This window comes from Ooceraea biroi, chromosome 1 (genome assembly GCF_003672135.1).
Source record: "Ooceraea biroi isolate clonal line C1 chromosome 1, Obir_v5.4, whole genome shotgun sequence".
NCBI lineage: Eukaryota > Metazoa > Arthropoda > Insecta > Hymenoptera > Formicidae > Ooceraea > Ooceraea biroi.
In genome coordinates this window covers 3353880-3374083 of record NC_039506.1, presented here as the reverse complement: position 1 = coordinate 3374083, position 20204 = coordinate 3353880, and the positions used below count along the sequence as shown (strand labels likewise).

At 40.0% G+C, this 20204-nt stretch overlaps 2 protein-coding genes across 2 annotated transcripts; one reads left to right on the top strand and one right to left on the bottom strand.

Annotated features, from left to right (window-relative positions):
- Nucleotides 1-222: 222 nt before the first annotated feature.
- Nucleotides 223-3280, top strand: LOC105280398 (protein will die slowly). The gene is made up of 8 exons (XM_011340921.3): nucleotides 223-467; nucleotides 989-1085; nucleotides 1155-1318; nucleotides 1660-1749; nucleotides 1863-2002; nucleotides 2142-2373; nucleotides 2482-2569; nucleotides 2790-3280. Exons 1-8 carry the CDS (start codon nucleotides 375-377, stop codon nucleotides 2888-2890), a joined length of 1005 nt encoding a protein of 334 aa, XP_011339223.1. The 5' UTR covers nucleotides 223-374; the 3' UTR covers nucleotides 2891-3280.
- Nucleotides 3281-3596: 316 nt separating this feature from the next.
- Nucleotides 3597-20148, bottom strand: LOC105280397 (DNA-dependent protein kinase catalytic subunit). Its single transcript, XM_026970337.1, has 15 exons — nucleotides 19693-20148; nucleotides 19114-19304; nucleotides 18818-18980; nucleotides 18604-18716; nucleotides 18130-18516; nucleotides 16801-16976; nucleotides 16432-16679; nucleotides 14742-16233; nucleotides 13831-14638; nucleotides 9544-13637; nucleotides 8855-9404; nucleotides 5286-7676; nucleotides 4434-5112; nucleotides 4119-4321; nucleotides 3597-3936 (listed from the first exon to the last, which is right to left on the bottom strand). Exons 1-15 carry the CDS (start codon nucleotides 19817-19819, stop codon nucleotides 3859-3861), a joined length of 11700 nt encoding a protein of 3899 aa, XP_026826138.1. The 5' UTR covers nucleotides 19820-20148; the 3' UTR covers nucleotides 3597-3858.
- Nucleotides 20149-20204: the final 56 nt, after the last annotated feature.

Below are 20204 nucleotides of genomic sequence, written 5' to 3'. Positions count from 1 at the left end.
CTATTCCGCAACTTATCAATTTTATCTGCGGAATTATTTTGTGCGTGTATGTAACTCCTGAAGGTTCAGTTAAAATTTATTTATTACAGAAAATTCGATAATTTCTCTTCTTCGTTTTCTCCCTTTCCTTTTCTACAACGCGGGACGTTGTCTAACATGGCGGCCGACCAATTAGGAAGAGGCAAGAAGTACGCGGGCACGCGGCACCCAACTCCCAAGTGTACGTGGCTTGTGTGCATCTCGTTCACATGCCGGTGTGGATGCAAACGCATAAGACGTACATGTATCTTCGTTAGCATCTGGTGGAGGTGTTTGGCGGACTTTGGAGAAACAGTTGCCTCGTTTCTGCATTGTTTTTCTTAATATTTAAGAAAATGTTACCTGTTGGGTCATCACCGGGCCATCAATCGTCCGTTAACAATTCTTCTAGCGCGACCGCTAGCAGTACGAAGAGCAATGCGATATCGGTAATTTGGAGTAATAATAAACACGTATAGGTTAGCTTATTTGCAAATTACAAGCTAGTGTTAATTAGTTTCTATCTGTACGTTAGACGAACGAGTCGTATTTCGTATAAATGTAGTCTGATCGAGTAACTCGTCTTTCTTTTCTCAGCTTTGCATGTTTTTCCTTTTCTCGTCTTTTATTATTGGAACGTAAAGCCGAATGACTGTAGCGTCCCGGCACCTATTTTAATAAAATTTGATATAAATATATACTTTAATGAAGAATATAAAAAAATATACAATTAAAAATTATTGTACAATTCTATAAAAGTAATAATCTATTATGTTTATGGCTTTTAAGGTTAGGAAATAAAAAATAAACACGTGCGTGCACGTATGATTTTTATCAAGTTTATTATGCTCTATTTTTTAGAGTATTATTCATACATGTTATTCAATATTATGGTTAAATGTGATCGGTTTATTCGTTGCGATGTTATTCCGTGATGTAAAGTGCATTTGTTTTGATTTTATTCTTACAGAAACCAAACTATACACTAAAATATACTTTAGCGGGTCATACAAAAGCAGTTTCATCTGTTAAATTTAGCCCTAATGGAGAATGGTTAGCGAGTTCTGGTAAGCAACGATCCTTGAAGATTTATTTGTAGAAGATACTTTGGATTATGAATAAATTTTTCATTTCAGCTGCCGATAAGCTTATTAAAATATGGGGGGCCTATGATGGGAAGTTTGAGAAGACTATATCTGGCCACAAGCTTGGCATTTCAGATGTAGGATGGTCCACTGACAGTAGATTATTAGTATCAGCTTCCGATGATAAAACCTTAAAAATATGGGAATTAAGTTCTGTAAGTAATTTGTTATATATTAGATTGGTCAAAACGTTTGGTTCGATTCTTGCATTGCATTTTACTTTGTTGAATTTAGTAGAAACAAATTGTTCATCGCAGATAATCACCATCGTTGTCTATGATGTAGACATTATCAACACTGTTGCACATGTAAATTAATTTAAAAAATTGAAAATTCGAACCGAGCTTTTTGACTGACTTCAATTAAATGTTCTTTAAAAGTGAAGAAAAGTGAACGCTTGGTCTTTGTGTATCGAATTTGGCAATATTAATATTAATCGCAATATTACATTAAAATATTAATATTTTGTATTAATTTTGAGATTTTTATCTTTCAGGGAAAATGTTTGAAAACATTGAAAGGTCACAGTAATTATGTTTTCTGTTGCAATTTTAATCCACAGTCTAACCTTATAGTTTCCGGTTCCGTAAGTAATTTGCGCTTTGTTCTATGTGATCATAATTAATATTTGTATAAATTAATTATTACGTGGGTTATGTATGATAATGGATGAAAACAGATGACACCTTTTTCTTTTAGTTCGACGAAAGTGTACGCATATGGGACGTCAGAACCGGAAAATGTCTTAAAACATTGCCAGCACACTCAGATCCAGTAAGTGCAGTACATTTCAATAGGGACGGCTCTCTAATAGTCTCGAGCAGTTATGATGGATTGTGGTAAGCATGAATCTTAACATTGAATCTTAGAATTAAGATAGCTGTGGAAAAAAATAAAATATATATTTTTAAAAGAAATACGTTTATATATAATATTTAAATATAATGCTATTTATGTATTTTTGTGGATATGTTACAGTCGTATTTGGGACACAGCCTCAGGGCAATGCCTCAAAACTCTCATAGACGACGATAATCCTCCAGTATCATTTGTCAAATTTTCGCCGAACGGAAAATACATCTTAGCAGCTACACTTGATAACACATTGAAACTTTGGGACTACAGCAAGGGGAAATGCTTAAAGACCTACACAGGTCACAAGAACGAGAAATACTGCATCTTCGCAAACTTTTCCGTCACTGGTGGAAAGGTACGTATCATGCCTCTATGTTTAAGATTGATTAGCTTCAGATATGTCTCTGATTATTAATAATATAATATACTGAATAAATTTATTTAACATTTTCTTTTTCTGTAGTGGATTGTATCCGGTTCCGAAGACCACATGGTATACATTTGGAATCTACAGACGAAGGAAATAGTGCAGAAATTGCAGGGTCATACAGGTAAGAGCAAATCTAGGAGGTATAGAATGACGTTAGAAATGGAAATAAACTTTTCGGATGTTGTAAATGGATGCATGTGTATGTAACTATCAAACAACTACACGTCTTGCCGTTTTGGATCTTGCGATGCAAATATGTGAAAAACGTAATATTTAAATTTTTCTTTTTATAAGATCGCTACGAATACGATTTTTTAAAAGTAAAATTATTTTGCTTCCAGATGTGGTGCTTTGTACGACATGTCACCCGACAGAAAATATTATAGCGTCGGCCGCTCTCGAGAATGATAAAACCATTAAATTGTGGAAGAGCGATACATAATTATTTGCACCGTTTATTACTCTTATGACGTTTTGTACAAAACTTCCTGTTTTTATGTTATTACATAAATGTCATTGTATTATAAAACATAGAATGGTTTTTTTTTATATTTGTGCAAAATAATTAATTTAAAGTAAATGATATTTTGTATCAAAATCATATTTTATTATCTACAATTTATATAGATTAATAGCATAGTTGAAGAGTCCGATTTCGATAGATTTCAGCATTTGTTGTGTTATAGGTGATAGATAACATTATTTTAGAAGTAAATTTACTTTAGCCTCAACAGTATTAATAAACATCTAAATAAGAATTGAATTGCAACGGAAATGACATTACTTTGTACAAACTGAGTGTACAAAATTATAAATTAAAGAGCATTGAGATTGATGTATTTATTATATCTAATGTAAAAATACAATAGAAACGATCTAACAACTATTAAAAAATTACAGTTTATAAAATGATAGATGTTAGGCAAAACATATCAAAGAATAGAATATATAATAATAGAATTTATAAAGCATGCGACAAAATGTATTGCACTGCAGTTGGCAGGAGACAGGAAGAATCCAAGCTATTTGAAACTTTGAATTTAAAAAGTTTAACATTTTTTTAATTATTATACTTGTGTAATACAATACCTATAATTATAAAATCTTACATTTGAAATATATATCTCTTTCTAGTATGTTATTTCCTATTTTTTCTTCTAATATTAAACTCTAAGTTGATTCTTGCGACTTAATGTGAAATCTAATAAACTATGTCTAATAACATTGCAATAAAAATCTTATATATTTTTATTACGATTATCTGCCATTAAAATAGATCAGATTAAACAATTTCTTATCCAATTTTTAAATATATAAAATTACGATGTTTTTTGAATATAAAATTTTTGTGCTGTTTTTAGGCATTGATATCACGTATTGTTTCTCCAGTCTACAAATATCACAACAGCATTATAGCCAAGGTTGCCAATTGGCAAACATACGGCCCAAGACATTTAAATCTTTTGCTTGATCCAATAAGCAGTCCACCTGAAATATTATTTATTATTAACACCGAGAAATCAAGAAAAAATTTAAAACACTAATTTATATCGTTAAAAATTAAATAAACGCGATGTATTTACTTATTTACACATCTGTAGCAGAAAGGAAGAACAATTATCCCGATTTTTAATCAATGCGATTGTGATGTAGTAACGAATTAAAATTACCTGTTCAGCGGGTGTCAAATAATCGTTTTTATTGGCTCGTGCTTCTTTGGTTTCATCATTACCAGTAACAATGGCACGATATCTCGGAAAGTATTCATCCTTATGTGTTTCTTCCAATTGCTTCAACGTAATAAGTGACGGATGGATTCCGTTTAATTTCTTCGCAACTATTTCGATATTCCTCTTGGACGACCACGTTAAATCTACGAATTATACAAAATATCATGTTCATGAATATAATTTGAGATTTGCTGTTAAATCTCATCAAACTAATATTGCCATAGAATTCATAAATTAATATTTTTTTTAGATTACCTGCGTCGACGTCCTCATCGTCATCGACGTTCAACGACCGCTTGACGGGTTTGTGAATGAAAATGTCCATGCAAGCGAGGATCGGGCCGTAATCGTCACGCAGCGCACGTATCGCGTGGGTCATGATCGTCGCCAGGAGGTCCCGCTCGGTGAAGGGGCGCAGCAACTCGAGTATCTGCGGCGTTAGACGGAACGGCACCAGTTCCGGAATTGGCGCGCGTATGCCGCTACCGAAGGCATGGCCGAAATCGATACCCAGACATCGTCCCGTACTGATGTGCACTAGGGTGTTCTGCAGGTGACGATCGCCGACACCCGCGAGCCAATGCGCCGCGCACATCGTCGCGTAACTCGCGACGAAGTTACGTCGTAGCGTCACGAAACACTCCCAAGTTGGACTGAGGGCGATGAAAGCTTCGTACAGAGCTCTCCGCGGCGTCTTGTCGATTAAGCTCTTCATCGTGTCCGTGACCATCGACTGGCTGTACTTGGCCACGGCCTTCTTGTACTGAACGGTCAACGGTTCTCTTGGCGCCGCGTCTGCTATCCACGTCGCATACCTCTTGTGAACTTTCTTACACTGTTCCTTATCCGACAGAGTAAATTGTATCAGATCATCCAACGATCTCGTGTCTCCGATCCATTGTATAAGACCGAACGATCTCGACAGCGGAATCACCTGCGCAGCGAAAAGATTGTTGAATGGAGAAAACTGCGGTTCAAACATGATATTCTGCAGTATTGAAATATAGAAACCTTATAAAAATATATAAAAAGATGTTTTTATATTTATATAGTTGACATATTTAATAAAATATGCGATTAATTTATGTTTAATCATTACTTAAATACCTCGTAAGTGTCTATGATTAAACGTCTTTGTCTGCAGCTGGCGTCGTTGCGCAACGTTCTGTTCATGGTGGCGAACAGTTGTTGTAGACCATGATCGATCGTCAAGTCCTCGCCGAATTTCACTAGGAACTTGTACTCCTTGCCATTGTCGCCTATTATGCCGATGCGAATTGGTTTGCGTAGCGACTGCATAACGATTACACCTGGCTCGAACCGTGCGATTTTCGCATGATAACGCGGCATGGGTTCCTTGTCACCAGCATATTGCCCGGGCACCTCGATATTGCCACCAGCGTACTCGTGCAAGAAGGGACTGTACCCTTTCAGTTTGTTCTTATTTCTGTCTATTATTGTCTTTCTATTCTCTTCTGCTCTCTGCAAAGACCTATTCAGCGAATCCTTGATCCTCCGTACTGCTTCCCGCGCTGCATCGCGGTTATTGATATCTAACGCCCGTATCTCCTTTTCGTATCTCGCCAATTTATAGACATCACCCGGTCGAGGATTGCTTCCATAATTTATTCCTCCCGTCTGCGTGTCGAAAATGGATCGAATTTTCTGCAGCAGCAAGTCGGCGGCCGCCACTCTTCCGAGAGACAGTTCCTTTGCCATTTCGTTCAAGTAATGCTTGAGATACAATTCCGGTTGCGCCACGTACCCTATCGCTTTCAAGAATCGCTCGTACTCCGCCAGTTTATCACGCAGGAGCGAGTATATCCGCTGAGTGCTTGCGTTCAAAATATTAGGGTTTCTCTCGATAGTTAGGCAATAAGTATACACCACCGCATCGGGATAAGCCTCGGCGAGCCTTTCAACGATGGGTGCAATCGCGGTCGCGATCGGCGTTGCCAAATGCGAGAATAGCAAATCTCGCCAACGCAGGAACAACCATGGCTGCAGCTTGGCGCACTCCTCGGCAAACACTTCTCGCGTCTGCTCGTTCTGTAACTGCTCCGGTCGTAGCAAACAGGGGAAGTAGTGCGTTGCCTCGAGATAATCATGATGCATGGATTTCAGGGTGAACAGCAGGAACTTCCGGAAGATCTCCTCGCCCTGCTCATTAGCGCTCGTCAGTCTGGTGTAGCAGTGCCTGGCCAGGGCATAGTGGTGCTCGCCGATATTGGTGGCGGCGTTTGTCGCCGCGTGCTCGCAGATAAATGATACATTATTCAAACTGTACTGCAATAATTGCTCTTTGATTCGGTTCAAGTCGACTTCCGTCGCTTCCATGATTCCGATGTCGCGTAAGAACGCGCTGTTGCTCGCCAACGTGTCCACGAACTCCTGGTTCTCCCCGGACTCTTGGATCAACGATTCCATCTTCAAAGCCAACGCACCAATATGTCTTCTGATAGCAATGTCGGTGTCGAGACCGCTCTTGTTCAACAGCTGATGCGAGCACTTCCAGGAAGCGATATAATTGGACATCCTCGTATGCGCTTCCGTGTCGACGTCGGCGCGTAGACACCGGATCTTAGCTTCGAGCAACTCTATTTGAGTCTCCAGTCCAGCAGGAGGACTACGGATACTGTTCAGGCATTTCAGATGATTCTCAGCGATGTATCGGTGTTTCTGGTACAATGCGGCGTCGGCGATGTCTAGCCGAAGCTGAACGTCGATTCGACGCATCCGATCCCTGATCATGCGTTTTCTTCTGTGATTAACTTCATCGGTAGGGTGCAAGCGACGTTCAAATAACTCCGCGGACTTTCTTCGATAGTCGGCTAATGTGCGCCAGAATATAAGGTTGTCTCGAATTGTGGGTGTTTTAACCGACCAAAAGTCCAATAGCGTGGTCATTCCAGCCAGGTAATCAGCCTCGTTCGTACACTGAAAGACCTTGAGCACGGCGTCGAGATCGTTCATGGCTTGTAGCTTCTGCAACATGCGTACTCCCAATTCAGTGCAAAGAGGATTCAGACCAACCCACTGTTTCCCTGCCTTGTCCAGGAGATCATTCAACAGCTCGGCGGTATCTCTCAATGCTTCTGCGTTCCGATTGCTCAACTGAAACATTACCAGATCTTCGCCCACAATAGGCTTCAGGTGCTCCAGTTTCTCTGCCTCTTTCATCCATGATTCAATAACTTTCGGATCGTCTTTCTTCGACGGCCAGTCCTTCTCCACCCACATGTGCACGTACGCGTCGCAGACGTACGGGAGCATCCAGTCTCTCCATGCGTCTTCCCAAATGTTGTTCACACTCCCATTCGCGCGTTTCTTTACAAGTTCATCGATCTTCGACCAGTTGCACAGATTATTCACGGCTTCGAATAGACCCTGCAAGCAATGCTCCTTCATTGACGAGATCATGTTCGGCTGCTCATAAGCTCTTGCGAAGGCGGCCTGCACTTGAACCCAATTACCCTCTGCTTCCGAAAGAGCAGCTTTCTAAATAGAACAAGAGTCGATGAATAATATCGATTGTTGCTAGGCGATAATTTCTAATACTAATGATGACACCTATTATTATTAGTTAGATTTTTTTTTAGAGTGAGTTGAAAGATTGTTTTAGATGTATTAAAATTGAAAAAAAATTATTTGATTTCTTAATTCAATTATAGAGAATCCCCTATTATGAGATATGCTCCTAATATGAGATACTGGAGTTTCTGCTAAACTAGTGAGTACCATCTGTTAATTCCACCATAAACTTTTTACTTTTGGTGTAAAATATATTTAGTGAAAAATTCATTGTTCGTTATTGCGTTTGGCTTTTGCAAGAAAAGGTTTGTGAAATTGTGAACATGTCAAAGGAACTTGAGGTAAGTCTTTAAACCTTGTTTATTATATAATAAAGAAATGGTTGGCAATAAATTCAGTATGCAATGATAGAGTAGAATCGTAGTAACAGGAAAATACGCAATTTGTTGAATTGCTTAATTGTAGAGGTAGGATTTCATGATCGCGGAACCGCTAGGCGCGTGGCTCGTATAATGAGATATTCAGGGTACTCTTAATATGAGATAATTATTGCTCGAATATGAAGAATATGTAGTGTAATAAAAAGAAAGAAAATACTACGTTAAGGTTAAAGAAAAGTTAATACGAATTTATATTACGAATTTTTGTGTATTTAATTTTTATAGAATCTGACTATGGAGGTTAGAGAAACGAGGAAGCGTTGATAGTGGAATCGTGAAGATTTGGCGAAGGCTGTGGCAGCAGTATTTTTATAAAAATATCTAATAAAGTTTTTTACTTGCAATACTGATGTATTTTGCACTTTTAACACCGATTTCTCAAGGTATCTTATATTAGGAGCACACTTTCGCGATCTTGCGTAAAGCTCTTTTCAAATTTTTTTAATTTTCAGAAAAAATAATATTTTAATTAGATTTTTAATTTCACCAACCTAAAGCTTATTAAATTCTCTTCAAGAGAACGTATTACATTTTTAAATTCTGCCTATAGATTTCCTTACATTCGGCAAAATCGATATGGTATCTCATAATCGGGGACTTTCCTTCATTAACTTTTAATTTTAATTCTACTTCTATTTGACAAATAGAACGAGTACATGTACTTTGGTATCAACCTAATCTTTGAAAACAACTTTCGAAAATTACCTGTACATCTTCGCCGAAGAATGATCGCTCTCGAAAGATACTTAAAACGACATCGACATCATTCAGCGATTTGTAAAGAGATGCCAATTGCGTCCACTTGGTAATCTCCTCGTTGATATCATCATTGTGCATTCGCATTCTCTTACTCGGAGAGGGTGACGAGACGTCACTCGTGTCATCATTGTTTCGTGACATTAAACTTTGTTCCAAGAGAAGAGCACCAATAGTGTTTAAGCTATTTGCTTTAGAAACCCTCGCTACATCTTGCGGGTTACAATCAATGACGTTTAATTTCAACAACGTCTCCAAAATAATAGCGTTGAAGGAACTGTTTCTCTCGTCCGATTCGTGCAAAATTTGCTTTAAATTTGCTACAATCTGACGGAAATGGTTAGAGTTTTTATTTTTCTCTTCCTCGATCAATGAACGGAACAGGGACACGCTCATATATTTGCAAATTAGCGGATCTAATTTAATCAACTGCAGAAGTGGTTTGATCAAACTGGCGTGACGTATCTCGATATCGGGAAAATCTCCATCTCTGTAGCCTCTGAATAAAAATGGAAAATGAAAATTTAAATTTAAACAAAAATATATAGTAAAAATACATTAGTATTTAAACATCGCGATTTAAATTTTGATTTCGGAATTCGCGTGAGACTATTTGAAAAAAATCATATTAATCTCACCTATGTAATTTGATGCTGTTTCTCTGCCTGACAGTCTCCTGTTTCATCATTTCCATCTGTTGCGCGTTTTTCTCTATTTGCCTATGACGATTTGCATCCGATGAATTCACATCAGATTTGCGAAATCTTCTGTTATGTGACGGTGTGGATTGCGACGGCCGATTCGGTCTGGATGATGTCGATGTTTGACCGAACTCGACGTCGAACAATGAAGTATTGAACTGATCTGAGGGATCAGCTCTCAAAGAGGTACTTTGCAATGAATTGGAAGCTGCAGCTGCGTAGGTATTACGTAAACTGCTATCGATACTTTGAGAGAATGTAAGAGAATAGCTCGTCTGAGAAGCGAGCGAGTTGACGAACATCGGCGTGATGCAACTCAGATTTTGCCTTTGCCAGGAAACAGAGATGTTGTAGTCTTTAAACATGCAAGAATGGCTGGACAATGGCGATTCGAATATGTTGTTGGTATAGTTGACCGATTTGGTAGCCAGCTGCAGCATTAGCAGCGTTACAAAAGACGCGAATGCGTCCTCCGCCGTCGTCATTGTTTGCGGTGAAAATTTCTGCAAAAGCGCGAATAAAAGTTCCTTAGACTTTCCCGTGCGAAGCTCTGTTTCCTCCGTCCAGAATGTCAGAATTCTCTCCTGTAGGTCCTGAGAGGGATCCAGTAAACCGGATATCAAGTATCGTTTGCTGATGGATAGCAAGGTACGCACGTTTTCGTCGTCATCCGTTACGTCCACCGAATATCTCTTATAAACGTTCATGAGAATATCGTAGACCAGTTCCCGATGTTCCCTGTGACTGTCCTTAACATACGTGACCGCCCGCTTCACGTAGGGCAACAAATCAGCCGGTAAAATGATAGCTATTGCCGAGCGAACAATTTTCAGCCCCATTTCTTCGCAGAACCGCGTTCGATTCGCCAGCACGCTTTCTAATTCCAAGTGACGCAGATTATCCTTGAGGATGACGCAACGAGGATCTTGCGGATTGAGCTCCTGCATCAACAGTGCGAATATCTCCAGACAATAAGATCTTTTTATATTCTTAGCCATAGCGCTAAGCACGACACTGATGTAATTACTGATGTAATCTACAACTATCTGGGGATAAGTTCGGCAAAGAATGACGATGCGTGTTATTTGCTTGGCGATATGTTGTTGCGTTCCCGTTCCGAGGATCTTAAAGATCCGGTTCACCATGCGACTCCTGTTTTCCCTCTCAGTTCTGTTACTATCTTTGTTGTCCAAAGATTTTATGTAAAGACCAAGGCACTGACAGCAATGTGAAGTCTCCGTGTTAGATATCGCCCAATCCTTCAGCAAATCCATCAAGAAATCGACAATATCATCTCGCAGAACTATCTCGTCCGCCATATCATTTTCAAGGAATACCAGAATAAGTTGCAATTTCGTGATTTTCGATGCAGATATTACTATTTTGTTTAAAATGTCAGTCGACACTTGCAAGCAATTGCGCCACTTCTCGACTATAATCTTCAGGATGTGATTGTAATTGTACACGTCGCGGTCATTAGGACTTGTTGCGAGCACTTTATCAAGAAACACTTTGAAGAGTCTCTGAACCTCCGTGCGAGCCTCATCACTAACGGTCGGTAAGACCAAGACCTCGTGCCAACTTGTTAATATCTCTAAAATGTCCACGATAATGTAATTCAAGTCATGCCGTTCTAGATAATCGGCGGTTGCTTTAATGACCTGCGTTAGCATGTTCTTGGCGTAGGGTTTGAACACTTCATCGGCTGTGTTGGAGATGATCTTCAATACGAATAATCTGATATTGGGCTCACTGTGCGTCTCTAGCGCCTTGCTAAAGAGATTCACCCACCGTGGGGGTGAGTCGATATTCGAGTAGGAGTTCTTGCTGATATGCCGCAGGAAGACACAGATATACGACATGCACTCGTGTTCGTTGAAATCGCCGCTCTCCAGGGCGATGCTTGCCGTGGCATGCGCTTCGGAATCGGTCGGATTTCTGACAGCCGAGGAACCGTAGGGTAATAAAACGCATTTATTGAGATCGTAGGCATTGATGTCCTCGTTCAGCGTGGAGCCTGACAAATCATAGCTATGAGTGTACGTGTGTCCGGGCATTCGTTGCTCATCTCTGTCGACCGTGGATCTGATGTTCACGGCGATCTCGCGGGTTTTCGTATAGTCCTTGAAGACCTGGCCGAAATTGTAACGCTTGCCGCAATCCACGATATTCTTCCAAACGAAAAGATTTTGCCCAGAGTTCTCGCCGAATGCCCAAGCGTAGTAACGCTCCTCGTTCTTCGCTCTTATCATCGCTAACGAGCAATTATACGCGGAGCACTGTAGCAGACGCATTAGCTCCTTACATTCTGGCCGTGCTACAGCTCGCATATCCTTGGCAATGTTCAATAGGCTTTTAAAGAATGCTTCGCCGATCTGGTTCGTGTTCTGTGCGATCGCACCGATTATTTTCTCTATATCTATTCTGGCAAACAGGATCGTTATCAGCTGAAAGCACCCGATCCCCGATACAATAGTCTGCTTGAGGTTCGCATAGTTATCATCGTCCTCGAAGGCGTTGTAGATGCTTCGTTGAACGATCGTCCGCAGCAATTCAAGCAATTCGCGGATGTTTCGCTCGAAGAAATGTTCGACCGTGGCTACGTCGCAGAACTCAAACGCCAGCAGGAGGAATCCGCGCAGAAGCTGGAGTCGTTTTGTTTCTGATAGTATTCTGATAGTATTCACATTCATGAATTCGCGATAGGTCACTTCCAACGATCGCAAGACGTGATCGCTGGACGCTTCTTGATAATACTTACGTAGGTGCTCTCGCAGCGTGTCGTTGAGCAGATGATCGCCATAACCGACGAAGAAATGCATGACGCATTCTAGCATTACCAACGACTTGCTCGTCGACAACAGCATTAGCAGCGTTTCGAAGCAGTCGATGACTTTTACAGCGTTCACATCTGTCTGCGAGAGCATATTTGGGCACAGAGACCGGGCGTCGCTCTTCAGAGTTCGCAGGTTCCGCAGCTCGGGCCTCTCCTCGCCACCGTCTGTCGTCAAGCAAACGAAAAAAGTTCGCAGGATCTGCGTTTTGAATTCGATGCCGCCGTCACCGGTCAGTTGATCCACAATCTTCTGGTAGAGCTGCGGTGACACCTGATTGATCTCAGCGGGCTTTGACTTGAGGCGCACCGCGATGCCGTAGATGTTCATTAGTCTCTCCTTGCGAGTGTCGATATTACCAACAGCATTCTCCAGATACGTGAATTGTTGCAGAATCGTGTTCACTGTCGCGTCCACGTAATCCTGCAGTTCACGCTTGTGCCGCCTCAGGAACAACAGCATATCCTCAACCCACTTCAGCAGGAAGAGTGGATAGTCGCACGACAGTTCATCGAACATGATCGCGTCCACGTGTGATAGCACGTACCTATAGATTACGCTCTTGAACGTGTTCAGAAAATGTTCGCCGCGCGTGATCCTCGTGGAATCCATGTCCATCACCGGGACGTCGTCGGATATTAATTTCACCAGTGTCTCAGTCATCGACCTAGCATCGTCAGATATTAATATCGATTCTTCGTACAGCGAGAGTTGAAATTCCATCAGTGCTCGTAAGTACTCGATCATAGAGCCGCTTAATTTGGTGCAAATCCATTCTCCAATACGCTCGTTCACTAAAAACTTAAAGATTTGCTTGACTGTATTCTCACGGTCCGCAAGAACGCTCGTTTCTAGAAACGAAACGTCGAGGATGTCGCATCGCGTCAGCATAATTAGACCGTTAACGTGCTGCATCAGTTCGTCGCAAGAGTTGTTGTGCGCGATATCGTGTAAATTAAGAAGATTCATGACGCAATCCTGGACAGATCTTGAAAGATGCGTTTTGAAGATTTCTGGTAGAGTGTGGCCGTATTTCGATTTCATGGATTTTAACAAATTTTCCAGAATACGTGGCAGTTTGTCCGTCATCTCGATATTCTTGACGTCGAAACCGACTTTCCGCGGATGCATTACGCATTTGATTATTAACGTGCATAAGGCACCGTCCCGGAATAATGATTCCGGCAGAACGTTGACCTGAAAGACACATCATCTAGTCTTATTAAAAAAAAAAAAAAAATATTTTTAAAATTAAATTAAATTTAAATTTAAAATTAAAATAAAATTTTTAAAATAAATATATAATTATTTGTTTTATTATTCTGTTCTGTTCTATAATAATTAATTTGACTAGCTCAATTAGATGATAAACCAAACTAAAACAACTCACGTTGGCATTCAGCAGCTCTTGTAGAAAATTGAACATAGTCATCAAAGTTTTGCATTGCAGCGTCTGCAAATGTTCGGATGTCCTGGATGTTATAGTCGTTGCTACTACGGTGTCGTCTTTGATTAGTTGCCAGAATTGATGACTGAAACTGTGGATGCATGAGAAAATTACACGTTTCCGCGTAGTGGGAAAGAGTTCTTCTACTGGAAGCAGTTGCTTTTCTATTAACCACACGTAACAGTCCAAAGCTTTCAGCAGCGATATGACGTTGCTAGCCACGGAGATATCCTTCATATTTGACTTTAGACCTCTCATAATGACGTCGTTCAACCGATCTATGCCATAAGTCTCAACAAAGGTTCGCGTCGTTCCCTCCGCGGAACCGGTGACGCCCTGCGCGATGTTGATGTACAATTCCATGCACTTGGCTCGGCAATGTTCGTTGACGGCTCCGCATTGCGACAGCAACCAGTAGAGTGCGTGGATCACCGTCGCACCGTCAAACTCATGCGGTTTTCTTCGAGCGGGCACGGTTCTCTTCAGAATATCTGCCTTAGACTTCATCACCTTCTCGATATAAGTCAACGCGTTCACGATCGATAGATCGTCGCATCCGTCCAGACTTCGGACGAAACAGTAGAATATCTCCAGCCAATAGGTGGACACTGTATCGTCGTCTTTGCTCAAGACTACGTGGAGATGATTGAACGCTACAGCCGCGGCCACGCGTTTGTGTACTGACGGATGCAACGCGAGTTCGTTGATCCTCTGGACAATCATGTTAAATTGAGCCTCGTTTTCATCCGTTCTAATAGACAGAGTAATTTATTATAAAATAATTTTGTTTGAGGGCAAAAATATGCATAGTTTTCAAAAATAATTATAATAAGTATAAAATTGAATTGTAGTACCTGATTAACCAGTCTGTTAATTCCGCAAGGCACATGCCAGAGAACTCGCGTAACGCGGGATTCGAATCGTCGGTCAGCCCGTCAAACAACGAGTTGACAATGTGTTCGCCCATATTCCGCGTACTTCGTAAGACACTGATACTCCAGCGTATTAACTGCAATGCTAGCGGCCGGAAGAGGCCACACACGACGTCGTCGGAGTCGCAGCCGAGCACGAGTAGCGTCGGGCATAAAACGCCGTAAAGAGCGGCGAAGCGGTCCTCGTCCGAGAGGTGCCTCGACGTAAGACCGATAACGATCGTTACTATCGAATGCAGGACCTCGCAGGCGGCGATCTTGGTGCGCCGGTCGCTGGAGTCGCGCGCCAGCGCGATCACCCGCGGCAACATTCGATCGAAGTAGATGGCCAGTTGCACGTCCGGTAGCAGTAGAGTATATTTGATCAGATTCTTGTGATCCCAGGACGCTCCGGTGCTACACGAGGCGCGTTCATGGACGAAGCTCAGCAGCAGATCGTGATCGAGCGACCCCAGAAACAGCAGAATCCGCCGCTGGAAATTACGTAACGTGCACTCGGTGTCGATCACGTCAACGCGTTTCACGCGCCTCCTCGTCGCCGCCGCTTTTGTCAAGTCCTGCAACATCTCGCCGGAGCTCTCGGTGCTGCGCAGGTAGGGCTCTAGGTATGGCACGATCTCGCGCAGCAGTTCATCCGTTCGTTCCCGCTTCCGCGTCCACGTCTCTAGGATGACGAGTGCAGTGTACGCGAGCTCCAGGTTGCTCAGGCCGATAGTGAAGGCAATTTTGAATGCCGGCAACGTGCGCGGCAGTGCATCCTCGATGTACGCAAGAGGTGCGTCTAGAACCAGATGCAGGCAGGCGATCAGTAATTCGTTTGAGAACGTGGGGATCAGATCGAGGATGTGGATCAGGTAATTCGACAGGAGCTCTTCCGTTCGCCGAAACTCTCCACTCGCGTGCTCTTGCTCTTCCCCCTCTTCCTCGTTCTCCTCTGACACGTAAATAAGAATTCTCATACCGACTCGGACCAGCTTATAGAAGCCGGGTATCAACGGGTGCTCGCACGACAGTTTGACGATATTGTAGAGAAATTTGTGTACCGTGTTGGCGAACAGCGATGGCTCCGACGCATTAATAATATCGACATAGAGGTCCACGAGATTCACGAATATCCGGAAGTCCGTCTGATTGACTGCACTGTGAGTAAAGGTCACGTTGGATAGTGCGATGTCCTCGTTCGTTCGTTCTACGCGTATGTCCAGTCGGTTGATCAGCGTGATGCACACATCCATCAAGGTATCTGCCACTTGTTGCGCCAACTGTTCGCTCGCGCGATATCTCTTGGTATTCAATAACTCCGTCCATAGCAGCAAATAGTTCTTGTAACATATCGGCGGCTGCTGCAAGTCCCGTTGTAATTCCGCGTCAAGCGCCAACGTGTGCGAACAACTCCATATGATGCCATCGTGAACTAATTGCGAAAACGATATTTAGTGATGAGGGTTTTATTCTTATACTGGAAATGTAGTGGAATATTGGGATTCTATTCCCGTGAAATATCGAGACTTCATTGTTTCCTTCAAGTCAATTAGAAAAATTTAATGATGAAGTCTCGAGATTTTACGGAGCCAGGATATTTCATCAAATCGATATTAATTTCTTTGCTTACTTATATTATCGAGATATTGTTGTAGCAGACTTTTAGGTTTAAGATTGCTGATAGTTTTAATCAGTGATGAAATGGCGAATAAGTTGTTAGATATTGCCAACTCGGGAAACCTTTTCATCGTGTAGATACTGAGTTTTACAAGAACGTTAATTTTTTCCATTGTCATATCATCGGATACATGACACATCTCGGAAAGCGCATTCTGGCAACAACAAACCTCCTGTATCTGTGTTTCATCGCTTTGCTCGCTTGAAGAAAAAAAAACAAAATATATCTTTTTTTTAAATATTAATCTTGAAAATCAAATTCTAATATTTTAATATAAAATTATTATATCATAAAATAGACTGGAATATTTTTTATTGTTACCTGGAGGCAATAGAAAGTGCACGGTTGGCTATACTTGAATATATTTTTTTAACATCAAAGCATGAATATATTTTTAATGACGCAGCCAACTGACTGAATCCGTAAACGGCTAATTGTAATGTGATTAAATCTGAGTTAGCACTTCTGAATCTTTTTTGAAAATCTTCCAAAAGATACTGAAAATATATCATATAAAATTAGTTAAGGCGATTACTTTTGTAGTCATATGATAAGAAGTCTAATGGAGGAAAGAATAAAAGGAGGGAAAATCTTTGCCCACGGCATGGCTAAGCAGAGTAAGGGGGAAATACATAAACGCCATATTGGTGTGGCTTAGTGAAGCGTATGATTTGAAATAGTAATAAATACAAAGTGGAAAAATATGTTTGGACATGTAGTAATGTTATGATGTTTGCAATAGTCTGTAAAAGTATAATAAAAAATTAAAAAGTATAAAAAGTATAATAAAAATAAAAACTGCACATAGGCCGGTATTCATAGTCGGATCTTATATTTAAGACCGTCTTAAGTATATCTTCAGATACTCCGTAGCCAATGAAATGATCTAGACAGCATCTGCAGATAAACTTAAGACGGTTTTAAATATAAGATCCGACTATGAATACTGGCCATAATATTAAAAGAATAAACAGAACGCCTATTACTGTAGCTAACCAATCACATTTGGTTTTCGTTACATATAGGCGCGTGGCTACCCCCACCACCTAAAAAGGGCCTTACACTCCCTCCTGTTATTCTTTCCTCCATGTTTAAAATTTATTAGATATATAAATTACGTTTTCGACATACGAAATGCTAGCATTTCATTTGTAGTTGTTTCTAGTAACAATGGATTTCGTATAACTCAAAAAATTAAAAATAATTATAGCACTTTGAAAAAATGATTGACATCCGACTATACAATAAAAGAATTTTTACGATATACAGGGTGTCCCCAAAAATGTATGCACAATTTGAATGATTATAAAGTCGGTATTTATTAGCATACAGTTCACTTTTAAATGAAAATAAACTTTCTTTGCTCAAAGCTTAATCTGGTTTCAACCGTTATTTCAAGTTGATGGTTTCAAGTTGGTCAACCTATAAAAGAACCAAAATTAATTAAGATATCAGTTGTTGAAGTGTGCATACATTTTTTTACAGGGACACCCTGTACAATGATTCAGGTTCCTTTTTAGTTGTTTATAGTAGTATGCGGTTTATAGTAATTTATACAGTGCTTTTATCTTCATTTAACAAGTTACGATGATATAAACAATAGATATGACTCTTGCTATATGTTCCGTTTATGTTAAATATTTTACTTACCAGAACTACGGTTTCGTTGTTCTCTCTGTTCTGATTTGTAAGCATCTGCCCAATGATCCAGTGAAATGTTTTTAGTGTGCGTTGTGCGCAAGCATCGTAGGTGTTTCTTTTTTGCGACAATTGCCAAAGAATGTCACACCAGTACTTGTAGTCAGGATACAGCAGATCTTGAAACTGATTCATATGACTACTCAAAAGATTCAACGCTGATGTCACATTTTTGACACTCTGCTGTTTATCTGGCTGACACATATTTTTAATCCACGCGTATAAAGTATGGAAAAGTTTCTCCCTCATTTCATCCGGTGGTTCGACACTTTCCAACATATCCGTAAAGGCATCGAAGTATACATAAAAATCATTGGATATGTTGGTATTGGAAGTATACTGCAAAATTATGCAAATTAAATAGACTCTAAGTTTGTAAATAAATAAGCTAATAGTTTAATATTAATTGCGATATGCACAATTTACCTCTTTAACCGCATCGCAATATAGTTGCTTAAAAATAGGATTCAGATATACTGGATAAATATTTCCATGATGTTTAATTATTTTACCAAGTATACACAACATCCATCTTCTCTCTGTAACAGAGCATGACACATATTATACTCTGATCCAAATAAAATTATATTACACATATTATACTACGATCCAAATGAAATTATATTACACTTATTCTTACCTTTCACGGTAATTATATGAAATACTGCAACAAACTGCTGAACTGTTTCAGCAAAAGTTAAAGCATGTTCTCTAAATAACTCTATCAGTTTTGTGAAAGCATAGCAAGCATGTTTCTTAATATAAAAAGAACATTTTTTAACCAGTGCTAACTGACACAGATCCTACAACATGTTATAATAATATAATACAAGATGAATTAGATTAGATGTATTAGATAGTATTAGTATTATCATCATTTTTATTTTAATTCATTAGAATATTCAATAACCTTAAATAAATAATATTTTATAATACCTTAATTTGGTTGATATACTGTACGAAGCAAGGTGCGGTATAAAAATTTTCGATAAGAAATTGAAGGAAAGAGAATGCTTCCTTGATGGCACTATCCAATGGTCTGTTTGCACCCCGTAAATCTGGAAGTTCGCTATCGAGGAAATACAATAAGCCAGCCCGTCTGTCGAATACGCTGCTTACGACTGATTCTAAGTGACAAATACGTAGATGTAAATTATTACACGGCTAATTAAAATACATAGATAAACATACGTAAACAAATAAACGTAATGCAACTCGACTGCATCTGCAATCTCATTATACGTGAAATTAGAGAACTGTGATTTTCTTCATGAAACGAGTTGCACTTTAATCGAATTGTAACTTGAGGCTTGCTTCGCAAGGACCGCGTAGGATCTTGAAAATTTTACAGTTGCAATAAATCTGTTACTTATCTGCACTTTTATTGCAAAAAAGCATCGATATTTGATTCGTTTTGAATGCAATTTGAATGAATGAAATAAAGTGCGGGAATGATAAGATATTATTCATTGTACGTATCATACATTATTGCAATTTAAACTTTTATCTACGCACCATAGTTCTCGGTCGAAACGATTTGGAAATATCTCTGGCCATCGGCCAGAACGGTTGCCAAGTGGGAGAAATTTCTCGTGGCTACAGCCTGTTGAAATATTTCGACGAAAGTCTGATAAGAATCCATTTTTCCTTTCTGTGCCCGGTTCGCATGTCGTTATCAAGTTGTGACGCAGAATTGTATCATGTTATTGGTAATTGGTATCCGAACTAAAGTGTAATTGGCAGCGCGATTTTCTTTGCACTTTCTGCACTTTCTAAATTTTCCTTTCTCCTTTTCCTGATAGTCGAGCGTTTAGATTATTATTTCTTATCTATAATTGCAGTGTAAAAAATATAAAACGGATGTAAAAGAGCAGATGCGTTACAATTCTTAACGCATATCGGCGAGGTTATGACACGTCTGGATTTACATTCGTCCGTTTTGCGCACATGGGACTATTCTTCTTTCAAATAAAAAGGATAGAAAGTATTTTGAAGCATTTGTAGCGTTAAGTAGACCGCACCCGGAA